This window comes from Rhopalosiphum padi, chromosome 3, assembly GCF_020882245.1.
Source record: "Rhopalosiphum padi isolate XX-2018 chromosome 3, ASM2088224v1, whole genome shotgun sequence".
NCBI lineage: Eukaryota > Metazoa > Arthropoda > Insecta > Hemiptera > Aphididae > Rhopalosiphum > Rhopalosiphum padi.
Genome location: NC_083599.1, coordinates 63117575 through 63138382, shown reverse-complemented (window position 1 = coordinate 63138382; position 20808 = coordinate 63117575). Strand labels below are relative to the sequence as shown.

At 29.8% G+C, this 20808-nt stretch overlaps 3 protein-coding genes across 8 annotated transcripts in view; all 3 read left to right on the top strand.

Moving 5' to 3' along the window:
* Positions 1 to 2942, top strand: part of LOC132924094 (acetyl-CoA carboxylase) — a 44049-nt gene extending 41107 nt beyond the window's left edge. For all 6 annotated transcript variants that reach the window (XM_060988192.1, XM_060988191.1, XM_060988194.1 and 3 more), the window contains 7 exons: positions 20 to 284; positions 361 to 548; positions 621 to 756; positions 885 to 1062; positions 1836 to 2265; positions 2414 to 2569; positions 2664 to 2942. In XM_060988192.1, the coding sequence (XP_060844175.1) occupies positions 20 to 284; positions 361 to 548; positions 621 to 756; positions 885 to 1062; positions 1836 to 2265; positions 2414 to 2569; positions 2664 to 2792 (1482 nt within the window). In that variant the 3' untranslated portion in view covers positions 2793 to 2942. The remainder of the gene's footprint in view (positions 1 to 19; positions 285 to 360; positions 549 to 620; positions 757 to 884; positions 1063 to 1835; positions 2266 to 2413; positions 2570 to 2663) is intronic.
* Positions 2943 to 8880: 5938 nt separating this feature from the next.
* LOC132925326 (uncharacterized) lies at positions 8881 to 12895 on the top strand. The gene is made up of 3 exons (XM_060989733.1): positions 8881 to 10629; positions 10760 to 12261; positions 12825 to 12895. Exons 1-3 carry the CDS (start codon positions 8963 to 8965, stop codon positions 12893 to 12895), a joined length of 3240 nt encoding a protein of 1079 aa, XP_060845716.1. The 5' UTR covers positions 8881 to 8962.
* A 7036-nt stretch (positions 12896 to 19931) lies between these two features.
* On the top strand, positions 19932 to 20522 carry LOC132925325 (leucine-rich repeat-containing protein 51-like). Its single transcript, XM_060989732.1, has one exon. It carries the CDS (start codon positions 19932 to 19934, stop codon positions 20520 to 20522), a length of 591 nt encoding a protein of 196 aa, XP_060845715.1.
* The last annotated feature ends 286 nt before the right edge of the window (positions 20523 to 20808 follow it).

Below are 20808 nucleotides of genomic sequence, written 5' to 3'. Positions count from 1 at the left end.
TTCAAACTTATTTTTTTAGCTTCTTGGTCGTGAAGTGTATGCATCTAACAATCAGTTAGGTGGTATTCAAATTATGTATAATAATGGTGTGTCACACAAGACTGAGGCTAGAGACTTAGATGGTGTGTACAGAATTCTGAAGTGGCTTTCTTACATTCCAAAAACTAAAGAATCTCCATTGCCTGTGATTAAAAGTGTGGATCCTGTAGAAAGAGATATAGACTATGTGCCTACCAAAGTCCCATATGATCCTCGTTGGATGATTGCTGGAAAAGAAGATACCAGTTAGTGTTTTATATTAAATTAATATATCCAGAAATTACTTATTTGAAAATATATTGACTAAATGTATTTATTCAGATGGCCATTGGGAGTCAGGATTCTTTGATAAAGGATCATGGGATGAAATAATGCAACCCTGGGCACAGACTGTTGTTTGTGGAAGAGCTAGACTAGGAGGAATCCCAGTTGGTGTTATTGCTGTTGAAACAAGAACAGTAGAAGTCACTTTACCGGCAGATCCTGCCAATTTGGATTCGGAATCTAAGGTAATCATCATATTTATTTTATGTTATGTTAATTGTTATATCATGTATTAATATATGTATTTATGTTACTAGACTGTGTCTCAAGCTGGACAAGTATGGTTCCCAGACTCCGCGTATAAAACATCTCAAGCCATTAAAGATTTTGCTCATGAAGATTTACCACTTTTCATCTTTGCTAACTGGAGAGGTTTTTCTGGTGGAATGAAAGGTATTCCATTTATAATTATAAAATTAAACCATTATTCAATTTAAATTTATTTAATTTGTTGCTGTGAATTTTTGTGATCATCATTTCAACATTTGAGTTTAATTAATTAAATTTTCTTTATTCATCAGACATGTACGAACAAATTATGAAATTTGGTGCATACATTGTTGATGAACTAAGACAATACAATCAGCCAATCATCACATATATCCCACCATTTGGTGAGTTGCGAGGAGGAGCATGGGCTGTTGTAGATACTACTATTAATCCAAGGCATATTGAGATGTATGCAGATCCAGATAGCCGGTAATACTTTCAATTTCAATATTTTATTTATATAATGCTAAGAATTAAAAAATCCTGAACCAAATTGATTTAGTGATGCACAAATCTTTGTCTTATAATAATTATTATCATAATATTTGCTATGTATATTCTTAAAATGATTAAACCAAATCTGTAAATGATAATTATTAGAACATTTTAATTGCTCCATCAATAAAAATATAAACTAATTTAATTTATATTGATAATATAAGTAATGCTATTTACTTTATACATTATTACAAATATGTGAATTTTCTTCACAGACTAAGATAAAATTAACTGGCAACAAGAGCCATATTTAATTTTAGGAAAGTCTTTAACTTCAGAAGGGGGAAGGGGTAGAAGAATTTATCAAATTTTACCTATAATTATTTTATAAAGCTGCGCCCACATCTGTTTTTTACCAGTCCATTCTATCTTAAAAGATCCATAAGATCTATTTTATTAGTTTTTAGTTTTGGTATATATAATGTGTTAAAATATATGATTTATCATATTAATTCAATACATTTTTTTGTAAAAGATGAATGTAATAAAATACAAAACAAAAATATTTTTAAGTACAATTAATTAATAACTTTTGTACTTATGTATAAGTACCAATTATCATGTCTTCATATTATATTTATTATAATAACACTATAAAATACTAATTTTATATTTATAATCGTATATATAAAAAATTGTTTAGTTGTGTAAGTTTTATTATAATGATAACCTAAATCTAAATATTAAATGTTTGTTGTTTACAGGGGTGGTGTTCTAGAACCTGAAGGAATTGTTGAAATTAAATTCCGTGAAAAAGACATCTTAAAATCTATTCACAGAATTGATACAAATATTTTGAGTCTCAAAGCTAATGGTACCCCAACTCCTGAAGAAGCAGTTGAAATAGAAAAGAACGTTGCAGATAGAGTATCAGTGTTGAAACCTATTTACCATCAAGTAGCAATTCATTTTGCTGACTTACATGATACACCTAAATGCATGCTTAGTAAAGGTGTTATCAAAGATATTGTTCAATGGAAAAAATCTCGTAATACATTATATTGGCGTCTTAAACGGCGTTTATTACAAAACCAAATCCAAAAAGTAATAACAAAATCCAATGATGCTATTCAAGATGATGTTGCCTATGAAATGCTGAGAAGATGGTTTGTTGAAGACAAAGGCACCACTGCTGTAAGTGTTATTTTGCTATACATTTTATTAGTTTTTATTTTTTAATAAAAAAAATAAAAGATTACCTGTATAAACACAACACAAATGCCTCTAATAATTCTCCTATCAAAAAAGTTATTAATAATATTTTATGTAATTTTTTTTACAGTCTTATCTGTGGGATAACAATCAAGCCGTAGTACAATGGTTGACGAGTCAATTAGATGAATCTGATGGCACAATTGTAGCTGATTCATTAATTGGAAGCAACATCAAGAGCGTAAGGAAAGATGCAGTTATAAATCAAGTCACATCCACAGTAAATGTAAATATGATTGAACTAAACATAAATATTTATTTTAAAATCTAAAAGTTTATTTATTCTAACATTAATGTGTATAATTGTTTGTTGTTAACAGGACACACCTGAAGTTACATCAGATGTAATAATGGGTATGTTCCAAAGTCTATCAGAAATGCAACGTCTAGACCTGATTCATAATTTAACTCAGGCCACGAGCATTGGAAATGTGAAATTAAATAGTTGATTACCCTTTACTATAAGCAGTTATTGTTGTTTATTATAAAACAAAAATATAAATAAATGTACGCTTATACACGCATACACACATAAATATGTATACTATACATAATAAATATGTGTGTATGTGTGTATGCGTGTGTTACTTTAAAATAAATATTTTAGTTATTTCTGTACTGTGCGATTGATGAAAAAAAAATTAATACTGTTAATTTGATTTCAAACAATTGCTTATAATTTTAATTTTATTATGAACAAATAATTACTATCAATGGTTATATTATATAGTGTGTAGTTTATATCTACAATATATTGTATAGTGTTTACCAATCTTTTTTTTCCTTTTTGATGAAATATCATTGACCGTTTTTATTAATCTTAATAAAATGTTTTATAGCTAAAGAAAATTATACAAATTTATTATATGGGTACATGATATTTTGATTTATTATTACATGCAGCATGCAGCTATTATGAAAATGTAATGTAAATATTTATTGTTTAATGTTGAAAGATTTAAAGGCAATTTTTTTAAAAATAATATATTATTCTTATGCTATTTATAATTCTAAAATAATTATACTTGAAGTTTAATTCTATAAAAAAAAGAAAAAAGAAAATGACTATATTTCAATGAAAAATATACTCGTTTTATATGCTTATGTTTGTTTAATATATGAATAAAATATTTCCTATAAGATTCATTATATACTCTCTCCAGTGAGAGAACGCAAACCGACCAAAATCAAACTCTGCGCATTCCCTAATGATACCCAGCCATAAGCAAACCAGTTTTGATAGTATGGTGACGCGGGGGGTCGTGCAGAATCGGCGTGTTCTCTTGCTGGACAGACTATAGGTAAGAAGTATAGTACTTTTATGACTAGGTATTTGGTACCTATTTTAAATATGCTACCATTATATTTATATTATTTTATAAATAGCTCTTGTTATCTATGCTATAGAAAATCTATGGAAATTACTTAAATAATATATTTGCAACTAATTTAAATAAGAAATTAAAATACATAATAAACATAAAAATAAATTAGTATTAAACTCAATAACAAATACAAATAAATTAAATAATTTTTGTAATGAATTAAATTAATTTCTTGTACTAATGGTTATTTGTATTTGAAAAATAATTAATTTTATATTGTTAATTAACTTAAATTCAATTTAAAGATTTTATTTATAAATTATATTATTTATATTTGTGTTTAAAATATGTTAGGGTATTAAGAATCATCACAATATGCAATATTTTTTCTAAATTTTTGGAAAAATTTCATTTTAATATGTTACATACATATTTAAGAAGAACAAAAAAAAAATCACTATAACATGCATAAAAAAAAACATAAGAAATAATAGTACACAGGTATTTATAAATAATGAATAATCAGTTCGAGAATAACTGAATAAAAAAAAAGCTTTCATTCTAAAAGATTCACAAGACATATAAACAAAACTTACAAAATAATAATGTAAATATTTTTAAAAAGTACAATTTAATTAGATTTTCATACAATAATAAAGGATTTCGTTTTTTAATTAAAAGAATATTATTAGGTACATTTATTAATATTTATCGGTAATAAGTTTTTGAAACACAATAAGCTTATTTAAATTTATTTGAAAGTTAACTGTTAATCAATAAAATGATTTAGAATTGCATAAAATTCAGTAACATGAAAGATCGCATTCAAGAAAATTAAAATAAAGGTTAATTATTATTATATATTTTATTTTCAAGTCAGTGATTGAGATTACACATTAAGTCCTAATATAGGATAATGATTACTTTCTAAAAGAAAATTTGTGGTCTCCGTCAAAGGTACAAATGTGGCACATAGAAAATTTACAATCAGCTGCAGCAGTTCAATTTCAGCTTTATTAGTTTAAAAATATTTATTACTTGTTGAATAACTAAATAATCGTAAAAACCAACATGATATGAACAATGTTACATAATAATAATTAATATGTAACAATAATAAATTATGGCTAATGATTAGCCGGCGCTTCGGATAGGCATTTATGATGCATGGATGTGAGGTATGCTAAAATAAATAGTTATTTATATTGTTACCTATTCCACGTTTAAAATTAGTGCGATATGAAAATACCATTAGAAAATATTGCCCATGTCATGTCAATAATACAGTATCTTACAGTGTTAATGTACTGTTTTATTTTTAGCATTAGCTGTCGCCGTGTATATGTCCTCTATAAACGTAAATTACATATTAGTATTTACTATATACGTATTATTGTATAAAACCAACTAAAAATATGGCTTATTATTTTTTTGTTTTTTCACCTAACACCTTCAACGATTTTTCGTCTTCGACTCAAAATTAATCCTCTATTAATGTAATATTTGACCGCTTTCTTAAGAAGTGCGGAGATACCCAATAAATTATCAAAAATGTTATTATAACCAATATAATATTATGTATAATCGCAACGAATTTAAAATGCGGAGGTAGAGAAAAGCATAAAATAGTATCGCCAATGCATTTTTTAATCACAATGGTCACGCATTTATATAAGTATGACACATTTTTAGTATAACATATTAATGTTGTATGAAAACCGTATGTATAATGTATACGCTGATTAATCATGTGTATTTGATCAATGTATAAGTAAAAAAAAAAAGAATACAAAATGAAAAAACATAAAAATATATACCTAATTATAGTAGGTAATAACCGTTGCAAAAATCCCCATCAACTGATTTTTTTTTCATACGAATATAATTTGTTTAACAAATATACATATTTTATATCTATATTAGCTGCAAACTAAACACTATTTATTTTAGATGTTGAATACTATACAGTATACATGTATATTATAATTTACATTCTTATTTTGCTCCGCAATAAGAATCGTAAATCACGGCCGGTCATCCCTATATACTCAGTAGTATACGTATAATATATTAATACCATATGTAGAGTGATATTCGATTCATATTTTCTACGACTCATCATATATTTATGATTTCGTTGTCTCATAACATTTTATTTTGATAGGTAATTGGAAAACCGTCGGAAATTTGGATCACGAAAATATAATACATCATTCATACCTATTATGTCTATACACTAACACACCCATTTAGTCTTACGGGTGTGATGTACATATGTCGTATTTCAGACTTATTGAATGTCAGCATTCAATATACTCATCATACATGTATAGTATAATTATAATATATATATGTAAATACGAATTCTGATTCATCTATTTATAATCCATAATACGTTATTATACCTATATTGTTTTATTATTATCAATTAATTAACTTACTTGGGCGTGTCACTCGTAAAGTGTCACATTAATATAAACCCCGTGGTCCACGGTGAACAAGGGCAACGCCCTGCCATAGCCCGCATATAATATAAAAAATTATATATCATACTTAGTACTTACATATGCCTACGCCTACATATATGTGTGTGTATACTCGTGTTATGTGTACGAGTAGCTTCAATTAAAACCCGTAATCTTAGAACCTCTGTGTTTTTATATCGTCATTTTTATTTTAGATGTAGCGGTAATGTGGTCATAGTTACACATATGTATAGGTATATAGGTACATAAGTTTATAATAAACTGTTTATTGCTTATTATTTAGGTATAATCAAATACCACACGGCACACGGCCGATAGATCGATGTCTCGCGGGCTCAGGCGTGTTGGTATTCCACTGCGCATCCATACATCATATATGCGCAATCGATATTCGATAATATATCACCATACGAAATGCCTCACTAATCATAATATACTAAGGTTGCGTCGAGTTTATAAGTACAAAAATGATAAAATAGGTATGTATAACATTAGAATAAACAAAGATAATTACATGCAGAATATTAAGTGACTACGAATACATAACTATATTTAGTTATATTTCATATTTTCATGTAACACATATTGAACATAAAATAATTATTTTTTATAATAATTCTTCGTTTAAAAATATCGAATCTAAAATTGAAATACTGAAATAATGAAATACCTATAAAAAATAATAATTGTGTTTAATGTTTATATATTTTTTAGATTTTTTAGTTTCAGCACGAACTACATATGAAAAACATCGTATTAAATGTATTTAAACTTTAGTTATAAATATTGTACATTTTATATACATTTTTAACTTAAATTGCTTATTTTAATCGTATCTAAGTATTTTTAATACTTTTAAACAGCTATTTTATAATAACTTAAAGGAACCTATTATTAAGCGAAAGTTTTATATCAAAATTCATAGAAAAAAAGTAAAATACTGTTATAATTGCAAATGTCTTAAATAGCTCAAAAAGAGTCAATATATTTTAAAAATGTTTTCATTTATAGAAAATTTTAATTTAAACATTTAAAGATAGTTTCAAGCAAAAATTATTCGAATAATATATAGGTATAACTGTATAAATATATTTTTTAGATTCTGAGTGGAGCAATAAATGTATTGATTTTACTATTAGTAATAAAGTGTTTTTTTTTATGTGTATAATACATACTGTGTACCCTTGAGGGTGGTTTCAAATAATAAATTCAGTTTTTAACAAAATCGTTTTTATTTTTTTTGTTTAACTCGAAAATAATAAATCGTAAATAACTTAAAAATTTCACCAAGTTTTTATAAAATCATTTTATACAAATGTCAGGTACATAATAAAATTTTTCATTTTTACATGTCGATAAGAATTACCCATTGTGTAAAAATACTTGAAAATTTAATACGTTATCCCACATAAGTCCTTAATTTCTTATAGATATTACAATATATAAATATTTTTATAGCTAAGATTTGGAAATTTAATTCTAAGTTTCTTATAAATATTTCATACTGAAATCAAAAAATCTAATGAATATAATAAACCTATGCATAATTTTTATAGATTTATTAAATTCAAAATTTCAAATTTGAATGAAATTACAATAATTGCATATTTAAACTATTAATAACAATATTCAATATTTTATTATAGTTCAAAAAAATTATTTGTTACCACGTGGAGATATAAAACTTTTACGTATTTCATACACATAAATACACAATGTAGGTACATATTTTAAAATGCAATGTTTTCCGCAAAAAATAATTCAAACTAGGTACTGTATTACTAATAGTAAAATAAATATATTACTTTTTCTAATATGCAATATCAAAATATTACGAAGTATACTTAGCGATATAAGCTGATAGACACCATCTTCTCTCAGAATCGTTTTTCTTACACAATGATTGAATGATGTTTAATTTAATACAAATGTAACATATGCATCACAGTGACTCACTCGATACCTATTATATAATAGAGCGGTACCCACTTGTATGCTTTTTTTCCCATAAATATTTAGCTTATAACAAAATCAATATAGCAAAATATCTAGGTTACATATAAATAAAATAATGATTTTAGTTATTTCGTTGTATTTAAAGAAACTATTATTCGTGGGATCTTTTTACAATTATGTATAGTATTATTTTTTAAACATAATAACATTTAAAAAGTATTTAGATACATTTTAAACAATTTATTTCACGAATCTATTAAAAATGGTTTTCAGCATAATATAAGCAGCATGTCTGTATTTTAACTTATAAGTTAATAACAACTTACAGCTAGCTATTTTGTAGGGAATTTTCTGTTTTAAATTTAAAGCGGAATACTGATTTAACAATGATGTGTGTTTTTAATTTTTTTTGTGAATGAATACACGACAAGTAGAATTTTATAGTTTGAAAATTAAATACAAAATGCCATAAAATTTGTTCTTTTGAGTATATAAAAAAGTTATGAATTAAAAATTATTGAAGTATGTAGTAATAATATTTAAAATACGTACTCATGATTATTATTTACAAGCATTTGACGTTGAAATGATGACAACATTTGTTAAAATCACAAAAATTTGCAAATAATTAGTTAAAAATGTATAAAATGTTCAACTAAAAATTTAATTTAATAAATTTCTCATATAACTAGTTCATACTGTAACCAAAAAATCTTAAACATTTATAAACAATCTTGTATATATTTATTTTATTATTTTAAGTTTAAATTCAGTCGCGATAAGTCAACCATCGAAGCAAGTCGTTCGTTAATTGTCGCTCCGTATCTACGTTTTGCTATCGCCTTTTGTATAATGCCGGCGTCGTCTTCGGGCGGCGACGACAATCGTCCGCACGCTCTTAACAATTCAGTCGGTAAAATAAAAAAAGCACCAAATGCTTCCAGACCACACAACACGGATCAGGAATGGACCACCAAGACAAGTAAAAAAGCATCTCAATCTAAGAAGGTATCAACTCCAACTAGCCCTATATCTCCCACTCTACAGCAGATTAAAAATAATCCACCAGTATTAAATATGCCCAACAATACATTCGATTACGACATTTCGTTATCTCATTCTACTAATGACACGGCCTCTAATAATATGAATATAGATATAGATTTATCGCATTCTACAACCGATCACGCTAATGTTCCCGTTTCCGCAAATACAACATACACCGCTGATATTTCAAACACTAATATAAATTACGATTCCAACGATATACAGTCCTTACGTAATTCCGAACAACTTAATAAATTTTTCTCCGCGGATTATAACGGTCCGTTCACTACCATTGCGGAACATTCAGATATCAACCTAAAAATTGATCACTGGCACCCGTTAAAATATGCAAAAATTTTTTCCACCAATTTCATTGGCATCAACAACATCAAACCAATTGGTCATAAAAAAATCAAAATCACCTTCAATACTAAAGTTTCAGCCAACAACTTTCTCACCTCCCCTCTACTCGCAAACATTGGATTTACAGCATATATTCCATCTACGCTTATCTACTCTTTCGGAATTATCAGAGTCGATAGTTCCCTAACCGAAGAAGATTTCTGGGAAGGACTTGATAACACAGTCCGCGCTATTGCCTTCAAACGCATTTCAATCAAAAAGGATAATGTCCTAACGCCTACTCGTGTCGTGGAAATAAAATTTTTATCCCCCAAAATCCCAGATGCCGTATCAATTTACAACGTCATTTTCAAAATTTCTCCTAGCGTCCGTTCTCCCATACAGTGCAATAACTGTTTGCGATTTGGCCACACGGCTAAATTCTGTCGCAGTAAATCCAAATGCAGCCACTGTGGCTTAAATGACCATTCATTAACTACTTGCCCTTCAATCAACGCAACAGATCCAGTTTGCATCTTCTGTAAACTCCCCCACCTCTCCACTGACCGGAATTGCCAAGAGTGGTCATTCCAAAGGGATGTTAAGAAAATTATGGCTACGGAAAACTTACCCTTCCGCGAAGCAGTCTCTCTCAAGAAAAATAATTACTCCTCAAGTGCATTTAGCTATTCAAATATTGTTAATAAACAGTCTGTGTTAAATCCTTCTCATCAAGTTCCGGATACCTCCACTAACTCTTTCCCCCCGTTAACCTCTCAATCACATTACCACCATACACCTCATAGGAAGTATAACAATCATTCTTCTCACTCTAAACAAAAACAATTTCACGTTCCCAACCAATCTAATTTTTCCCTACCAAATGGGCACTTCATAGATTATGCTAGTAAAAATCGGTCCCAGGATCCCAAACCTCCTCAATTTGATCTAACCTGGGTCAATGCCTTCTGCATCAAACTCTCCGAATCCTTATCCAACTCCCCTAGCCTCTCTCCCTTATCTCCCTCTTCCCTTCAAAACTTAATTGAATCATCCCTTATGTCTTGTCTCTCAATTCCAAAAATCTCCGTTATTTCTTCTAATGGTCAATATTCTACAATGGAATGTTCGTAGTCTTCCTGCAAGACTACCTTCTATCCAACACCTCGTATCTTCCTATAATTGTTCCATAATACTTATTTCTGAGACTTGGTTACTTCCATCCCGTAATTGCTTTATTCCTCATTTTAATTTATTCAGACAAGATCGAGTCGATGGCTACGGGGGCGTCGCAATTGCCGCCCATACCTCACTTAATGTATCTTTAATAGAAATTAAACCCCCCTTAAAACAACTTCTCTTGGAAAATAATATCGATTTAATTGGTCTAAAAATAACAAATATTGACGGTTTACCTAATACATCATTCTGGTCCTGCTACAGTCCAAATGATTCACCTATCCCCTTTGAAGTATGGTACTCTCTCTTCCAACTCACAGATCACAACTCTTTCTTTACAGGTGACTTTAATGCCCATCACCCAGCCTGGGGTTCCACTACGTCCACCAGACGGGGTAACTTAATCTACGATGCGTTGAACTCTTCTAATCTTAATATACTTAATAACGGCTCACCTACGCATGTAGGCAGACCCAACTCAACCAATTCGTGTATTGATTTATCCTTATCCACTCCAAATTTATTCTGGCTTTCAACCTGGCGCATTATAGACGATCCTAACGGAAGTGATCATTTACCTATTATCATATCTGTCAATGTTACAAACCCTAACTCCTTACCAAATAACAGATCTACCTTACCCAATTATCTCTCCCCCAATCTCAAATTTAACCTCAATAAAGCTGACTGGCCCCTTTTTTCTCAACTCATCAATTCCTCTATCCCTCTTCTCAACACTTACACATGTCCATTAAAAGATTATGAACAGTTCACTCATATGATCTTAGATATTTCTAAGAAAACAATTCCTATCAAACGTAATAACCTTAACAATTTCCCTCCCTCTCCCCCGTGGTGGAACTCCTCCTGTTCCAAAGCAGTTTCCAACCGCAAATCCTTATATAAAACCTTCATTCGCTCAGGCTCCGTTCAAGATTATCTTACTTATCGCAATGCCAGCGCTGCAACCACACGTCTCTTAAAAGAATCTAAAAGACTAGCTTGGAAACAATTTTGTACGAACCTCAACCCTTCTTCATCCATTCAATCTACCTGGACCACCGCTAAACGCTTTCGCAATAGTATTGTTACTCGCTCTCGTCCTCACAATGACAGTTGGTTCAATGATTTCTGTTGTAAAGTAGCACCATGTTATGTCCCTTCATCTTCTGAAGCCTTACATAATTCAATTTTGCCTGCCTCAAATACACTTACTAATCACATAATCTCCATGCCTATAACCTTAAGTGAGCTAAACGCCGCCATCGCCTCACGTAAATCAATCGCCTCCGGCCCTGACAACATTTCCCCTGTTATGCTCAAACACCTTCCTACTAATGCCGTCGAGTACCTCTTGAATATACTCAACAAAATTCTCCTCCTCAATAAAATTCCTGACTCCTGGAAAGAGTTTATAGTCATACCTATTCCCAAAGCCAACTCTACCACTGCATTTAGGCCCATCGCCCTGTCCTCAGCGTTATGCAAAACCATGGAATTTATTCTAAAAAACCGCCTAGATTGGTGGCTCGAACATAACTCTATTCTCTCTGACAACCTATATGCTTTCAGAAAAGGAAGAGGTACACTTGATTGCCTCGCAAATTTTTCGAGTAAAATATACCAATCTTTTAACAACAAACATTTTTTACCTGCAGCCTTTATCGACATTCGTGGTGCCTTTGACTCTGTCCATATACCAACTCTCCTATCTCACCTTAATTCACTCCAACTACCCCCTATATTCATTAACCTTGTCTCCCTCCTGTTTTCACATAGAACTCTAAAATTCACATCCCCATACGGCTCTACAAACATACGCTCCACTTACACAGGTCTACCCCAAGGTAGCTGCCTAAGTCCCATTCTTTTTAATTTGTATATGAATTTCATTATTAAACAACTAAATACACTTGGACATGAGTGCCTAGTGTATGCTGATGATCTTGTCATATTCTCCTACAATTCAAATATCGATCTCGCTATTGACTCTTTAAACAATTCGCTCAATCTCCTACAAAACCTTCTATCTTCTTCCTTTTTCTCTGTAGCTCCCGAAAAATGTAAGGCCATGATTTTCACTAGAAGACGTTACCTTCTCTCTTTAGATATCACTATAAACGATTTTCCAATTCCAATTGTCCAGAACATAAAGTATTTAGGACTAACACTAGACTCCAAATTACGCTGGGCTCCGCATCTTCAACATCTCATTAAATTTACCTCTCTTTGGGCCAATTTCCTTAGATCAATTTCCAATACGTGGTGGGGATCACATCCCTCCACACTTTTAATCATTTACAAAGCTGTTATAAGGTCCAAACTTGACTATGGATGCTTTTTATCAGGCTCCGCATCCTATTCACATTGGAAAAAAATTAATAATCTCCAAAACTCCTGCCTTAAGTCAATTATTGGTGCCCTTAAATCTACCCCTAATGCGGCCGTTGAGATCGAGACGGCATGCCCCCCCTTTAATATCAGAAACAGATGGTTGGCTGGTAAATTTCTACTAAAAAACTTCTCCCTTCGTCATTCCACAATATTTAATTCCTTTCTTGACATATACTTCTCCTGGCGTTACGTTAAAAAATCTCTCCCAATTCTTGCCTCCACGGCATACTCCTTATCTTCAATCCGTAATTTTGTTACCAATTCTAAATTATTACCCTTATATGAAATTAATTATTTGGCTCTCTCCTACTCACCTATAGTTCACACCAACAGACATTTTCTGAACTTTACTTCCAAGGCACTTAAATCTATATCACCCATCATCGTCAACAATCTTTTCTTAGACTACATTCAAAATAATTTTCCAAATTCCACCCTAATTTATACAGATGGTTCAGTTTCCCCTCTTTCGGCTGGTTACGCTTTTTTCATTCCTGACTTACACATCTCCATGTCTAATAATCTACCCTCTTCTGCCTCATCATTCACTACGGAATGCTTCGCAATATTAGAAGCCCTTTCGACCATCTCTGCCCTCCCCCCCAGCAGTTATCTCATCGTCTCCGATTCCTTATCATGTCTTCTTAGCCTCTCCTCCGATTTTTTCAATTCCCGTCCTTCTCCTATTTCCATTAGGATCAGGCAACTTCTATATGAACTTACCCTTTCAGATTTTATAGTTGAATTCCTTTGGGTGCCCGGCCATTCTGGTATAAAAGGAAATGAAATATCGGACTCCATTGCAAAATCTACCTCCTCGTTCTGCTGTCCTTCTCCTACTCTAATTCCCTGGACCGATTTTTGTCCCTTATTAAAATACCATATTTATAATTTATGGCGCAACCAATGGAACGGACTAGCCCCCAATTATGCCTCTTGGTACAAAAATATCTCACCATCTATCCCCTCTCACCCTTGGTTTCACAACCTCAAATTAAATCGTAAAATAATTACCTCTTTTTCACGTCTAAGATTTGGACACACCTTACTACCTTCTCACTCTTATAAACTTTCTCTCAATGACTCTCCTTTATGTATGTTCCACGTTCACGATCCCATGATTTGCGATATCTCACATATACTTTTTCACTGTCCCTCTCTGGTTCCCCAACGCAATACCCTCTTCACCCTAATCCACTCCTTTAATGTCAAACTCGACACTCAATCCATTCTCTCTTCACCAAATGTACCAATTATTACCTCACTTATATCCTTCATCAACCAGACTGGTTTAAAAATTTAATTTATTTGTAATATTATTTTTGTTGTTAATATTGTTTTCTATGTAATATTTATAATCATAATTGTCGAAGCTAATTGTTTACAAAGTTTCTTTTAATAAAAAAAAAAAAAAAAGTTTAAATTATTTAGACGAAAATAGATTTTTAAACAAAAAATAATGATTTTAGATAGGTATTTTGTAATAATCTATAATATTATTAGTGAGCACTTGAAAGTTTATTTAAAATTTAACCGTTTTCCAATTGAATAGATTAATTTATTTATATTTATAATTTGTGGTTGTCAAAACTAATTGGTTTGAGATCATTTAAAAATATATTCATATCCTAAATATAATAATATCGTGTTTTATTATGGTAGATACTTACCTACATATTATATATTATCTCTAAAGAGTAAGAAATATAATTTGAAACCTAACCTTTAAGTTTAAAATTTCATGAATTGCACAGTCATATCATCAGTGGTTATTAATATTTATCCTTGTATCTTGTAGTGTATCATATTTTTATATACATGTATAATAATATACTGACTTCCAAAACATGTCTACCGTGAAAAAAAGCACATGTTATATATTTCAAAACTAACAATTTCCTATCAGCGTTCAGTTTGTTTGGAATGTAAATAATATTCATCATAATATGCATGGCCTTGTAAATAAGTTGTATTTTTTCGTAAATATCTCTGATGGTCACTTATAGTGGGAACCAAACTCAATAATGTAGGACAAATTAATTAAAAATAAAACACCTAGGATATACTAATATAATGATTAAATTTTACTCGGCATTAAAGATAAATTTGTAAATTGAACATCCCGCTTTATATAGATAATAACTATGTATAAGTGTTAATTATATATCTAAATAAAGTAACGATTTATATTATTTTACTATGATGACTAACCGCACCAGGAGCCAGTTTACTTATGACCTACAACATAATAACGTATATTATATAATGCTCTTGTGTATTCCTTCATAAATGCATTGACCTTTATCTACTATTATAAGTTCAGTACTTCCCTTAAATCTCCACCAATTCCTCCTAAGTTTAAGGATAGATAAGTAGGTACTTTATTTAATAAAATTAAATATTATTTAACTATTGATAACAATTATGACAAATAAGGCAAACCTGTACGGGTGTACCAGGTTTCAGTTTAAATGATTGATAAGGTCACCAAAGAAGTTATCGTAAACATGTTCTCAACCCTCAAGGAAAATATTATGATATATTCTGTAAAGTAGTGTAAGTTGTGCACTACTTTTTCGAAGACTGCAGAGGTGAGTTAAACAAGTATTAGTAAGCTATATATTATTATTATATTATATAATATATATACACATAAATACATAATTATTAGTAATAAGTACTATAATTTAATTTGTACATATTAATGAAATATTTACATAAATTATTAAACAAAATAATAATATACAAAAGTATACTAATTTACATCACCCAAAGAAAAATAATCGATCAGTACACCATTGTCTATAATAATTAATAATAACCATCACGTGTAGGATGTATTATGAATTGATTTTTTTTTTTTTAAACCGAATATGCATATTTAATGTAATAATACCTAGTTATGACTTATGATTCATGTTTCACAGTTATAGTCGATATAAACGCATAATAGTTCAGACTTTTGTACATTTTGGGAATGTATATGTATTTAAATATTTTAAATATATATTTTGTAAACTCGTTACGTAATGTCATCATTTTTATTATTCATTGATTTTTTTCTTTACGGCCACAATAATTTCGGTATAAATTACGAATTAAAACGATATTCAATGATAAATTCTCAATTTTATTTAAACTGAACAGTAACTAACAATATTATAGTATTGCACCTATATTATATAATATAGTTAATATATAATAACCCATATTTTTTACTTTCTTACTAACAACCTACACTAATAATTGTTGCATATCGGGTTTTGGATTTGCTATTTTTATCAATAAAACTACACTCATTTATTTTCTGTTAGCATTTTATAAATAATAGATATTATTATAAGTAACTACCTATACAATGTAGCCATGTAGGACCTACATGTAACGTGTTGATTTCAAAAATTTTAAGGATTTAAAGACCTAATTTATACAATATATACATATACATATTTATATTATAATACACCTATTGCCCTTAACTCTTGATTCTTAAACATTAATAACTATTTAGCCATTATAGCCTATATAAGGTGTAAGACTTTATATTATATTAATTAGTTTATTATATAAATGTATGGGCAATATTTAGTGTTTTGACCAACGGTTAGTCGAAAAATTTGGTTCTGCAAATTATCGTGAGTCTGTAAAAATAAATTATTGATATTAAATATTAATATGTTTTTATCAAAATGGACAAAATGTATATGTATAAATATTTATAGGTAGTATATGGCAGACATACGAACAAGACCAACGATAATAATTTATGAATTTTTCTTATTATTTTTGTTATAAAATGTAAGCGCTTAAAGTTTCGATCAAAGGTTTACGACACACTATAACAGTATAACATATAAACTGTCTGCATGGAAGACTTGAAGATAAAATATTTTTTATATTACATTCTTGACAAATGAAAGCAGAAATTTCATTATTTTAATTTAATATTCGTTTGTCTGCGTGCTTATTTAAATTATTTATTAATCGCCTTTTGAATAATAATTGTTTGCACTCGGTTTTCATTTAAAAATCTTTAAACAACATACCTACGATAAAAGCAGTTGGAATAGTAGGATACTTTGAAATAATTAATAATAAAAATGCACCACCAATATTATTATTATTTATTACAAACTATAAATTATAATAGCATATTTATATATAGCTACATTGTATATGTATATCTATAAACGTAATATGGGTAGATAGCCCGAGGTAGGTAATACTATAGTAGCATAGATTAATAACACTAATGTTATTAATCTATGCTAGTAGTTACTTATTACTTGAGTAAATGGAATTAAATTTCAAATAATGGTTATCCAAAACTATTGAATATTGTCGTTTGTTAATTGTCTGTCGATCATAAAGTATAAACTATATCACCTATACATATAACATATTTCACATTTTGTAATAAACTAATAAACGATATATATATATTGTATAGTGTATATTGTAGGATATACCTACGATATTTTTTATATTGTATTACATGTACCAAAGTTATTAATTTATATTGTGCCAGTCTTTTTTTTTATACACCTATTACCTATAGTAGGTATTTGTAAAAACACTCTCAAAAATTAATTTAGGAAAATTATTAACAAAATACACCCTTTTCAATTTTCTTAATATGATTTCTCACTGCCTAGTCCTAGGCCGTAGCTCGTTGATACATTATACTTCATAGTTAAGGGGCCGCTACAACAGCATTTGTTTTCTCTGTCTATCTCCCACATAATATAGGAACAAAGATACTCCGTGTTTCCATGATTACGAGTTACGACTCTCTGGTTCAGTTCAGGGCAAAAGCACCTATTATATATTTTATAAATAAGAGTATTTCCTGTTCATTGACCGGATAAATTTTTAATATTTATAATTTTGAATAAATTATTAATGGTTAAAAATAATCGAAATTATTTTAAATTAAAACATGCTTATATTTATAAAAAATGTAAATATTAAAAATCTATCCGGTCAATGCACAGGAAATACTCTTTTTTATAAAAAATATTATAGGTGCTTTTTCCCTAAACGGCCTAAACTAAATTAGAGAGTCGTAATCGTGGAAATACGGAGTATCTTTGTTCCTATATTATGTGGAAGATAGACAGAGAAAACAAATGCCGGTGTAGCGACCCCTTAGATATAATAATAAATATATATTAGTCATTATAGGTGATAAATATAAAATAATAAATTATTAATATTTAATGATTAATCTAGGTAAAGTTACTAGGTCACTAGGAAACCTATTCTTCTTATATTCATAGTAATAGATATGGTATGAAATGTTACAAATATGGAATCGTGGAAACGTAGTACGTAAATACGTAGGTAGATTATCACTAAAATAAACATTGCCTGTAACATAATGTCATCGTGAGTTTTTTTCCTCATTTCTTATTGAAAATGTATACGTTATTGATAAATGATAAGTAATAACAAATATTTATGTTTATATTTCTTTTCAACTTGCAAATATTATTAATTTATCATAATACAAATCTGTAATGTCGTTGACTAATGATATCAGCTGTTTAAGCCTGTAAATAAATACATAATTAAAATAATTGTAAAGTAATAGACAAAATATATGTATACGTAGGTATACCACTTTAATAGTGAATATAACCATGTTTAAATGTTTGCTGTCGATAAAAAAACGAACAAAAAATAAAATAATAATAAGAAGAAAAAATTTTTAATTTAAAAAACAAATATTTTAATATGAATTCTCAGTTTTCGTTTTTCTGGTTGTATCCAATCGACATATAAAAATACAAATAAAATATTAGCAATATTTTAAAAGATACTTTATAAAAGCATTAGAATTGGTGTACATTGTATACCTAAAAATATATTTATAGATACTTACAAATACTTTTATATTTTTGAATACAATTTGTATGCATCCGCAAATTCTTTATTTATATTTTTTTAATAATGTTTATAATTTCTATGTAATAATTTTTAAATAAATAACTCAATAACTAATTTGTTTACTAAGACACTAAGTAATAATAAATTAAGGATAAAAATAATTTATGCCAATAAATTATGGAAACTTATTTATTCAAGATTTTAAATTTCTTATTATAATATAATTTATAATAAATTATAAAACTCGAACAAATGTCTATTTTTACGTTTAAGTTTTTAAATATTAGTACCTACCTCGATGATTTGTCTGATTTATATTCCAGTTTTCTATATTTTCACATTTTTTATAAGTAGTATAAAATAGCATTAAGGATTCTTAATAACTATTTTGTCGATCATCATGAATAGATATTTAAAAAAGTTATAAAATTAATTTTCTTAAAAAATCATATTTAAAATTTATAACTAAAAATATAAATTTATTTTTCAATTTAGTGCCCCTTACTCGTCATTAGTACGGCTTCATTAGAATGGTAAATAACATTTTTAATGAGTAGCTTTTAGTTTTACCTACTCGGCTACTTATATTTGTTTTATTACGACTTACGAGTATATATGTATACTCTCCAGTTACAAACATTTCATAAAATTATAAATAGATATTATAAAATAGAATTCTTTATTCAATTTATTTAATTTGTCACGGGCAACGCAGTGTGAGATCAGCTAGTAAATAAATAAACTATAATATTAGGATGTATTTACAGATATTTGCTTAACAAAAAAACACACATGCATGTAAAATGAATTTTAAAATTTTTTGTTTATTAAATTTACACACCACTACATAGGTTGAGCCGTTGATATGAGAAATATTAACTATTTTTAACAAAATTTTATAAGAAAAATCAAATTTACACGCGATACAATAATACACACAGTACTCGTGCTTATATATAAATACAGCTGGATGGAATCGACGAAAGTGCCGTTCTCGTACAAGCGGGCCAAACCACTAGACCTGTCATTCGAAGACCTGGAGTCGCTGGAGCCCAGCTTGATGCGCGTGCTCACCACGGGCTTCGTTAGCTCGTATCGGATGCTCGGCGTGCCGACCAAGCGCGACGGCAAGTACAAGACGGCGTCGATGTTGCTGAGCCACAACCGGCTGACCGGCGGCCTGGACGACATCCGGCTGCTGGTCGACAAGCTGTTCCGGCAGCCGGACGCCCTCTGCTGGCTGGACTTGTCTCACAACCGGCTGACCGACGTGTCGGATGCGCTGTTCGGGTTCCCGAACCTGAGCACGCTGTACTTGCACCACAACCTGTTGGCCACCATGTGCGTCTTGACCCGGATCAACCAGATACCGCAGCTCAGATCGCTGACGCTGCAAAACAACCCGTTGGCCGAGTACCGCGGTTACCGAACCGTGGTGCTGGCCGTGTTGCGGAAGATCACCCGACTCGATTTCGTCATCGTGACGGACAGCGAGAGGCGTCTGCTTCCGCCCATACCTTTGCAGAGTTTCATCAAGAACTATTTAACGCGCACTAATTGATCGCGATCGGCCGCCGAAAACGATAGCGTGCCGAAAAAGGTCGGCTGCGGAGTTATAATGAAAAGCCGTCCGGAGACGACAAATAATAATAATAATAATAATAATATATTATAATCATGCCGCCAACTGCTCTGCAGAGAGACGCGCAATGCTACAGGTCGCGGTTATCGTGGATAATATTATATTATTATATAAATTATAATGCACACACACAGATGACACCGTGAAATAACACTGTATATTATTACTATATACAACGATTCAATAAGTGTCGATGTTTGAGCCT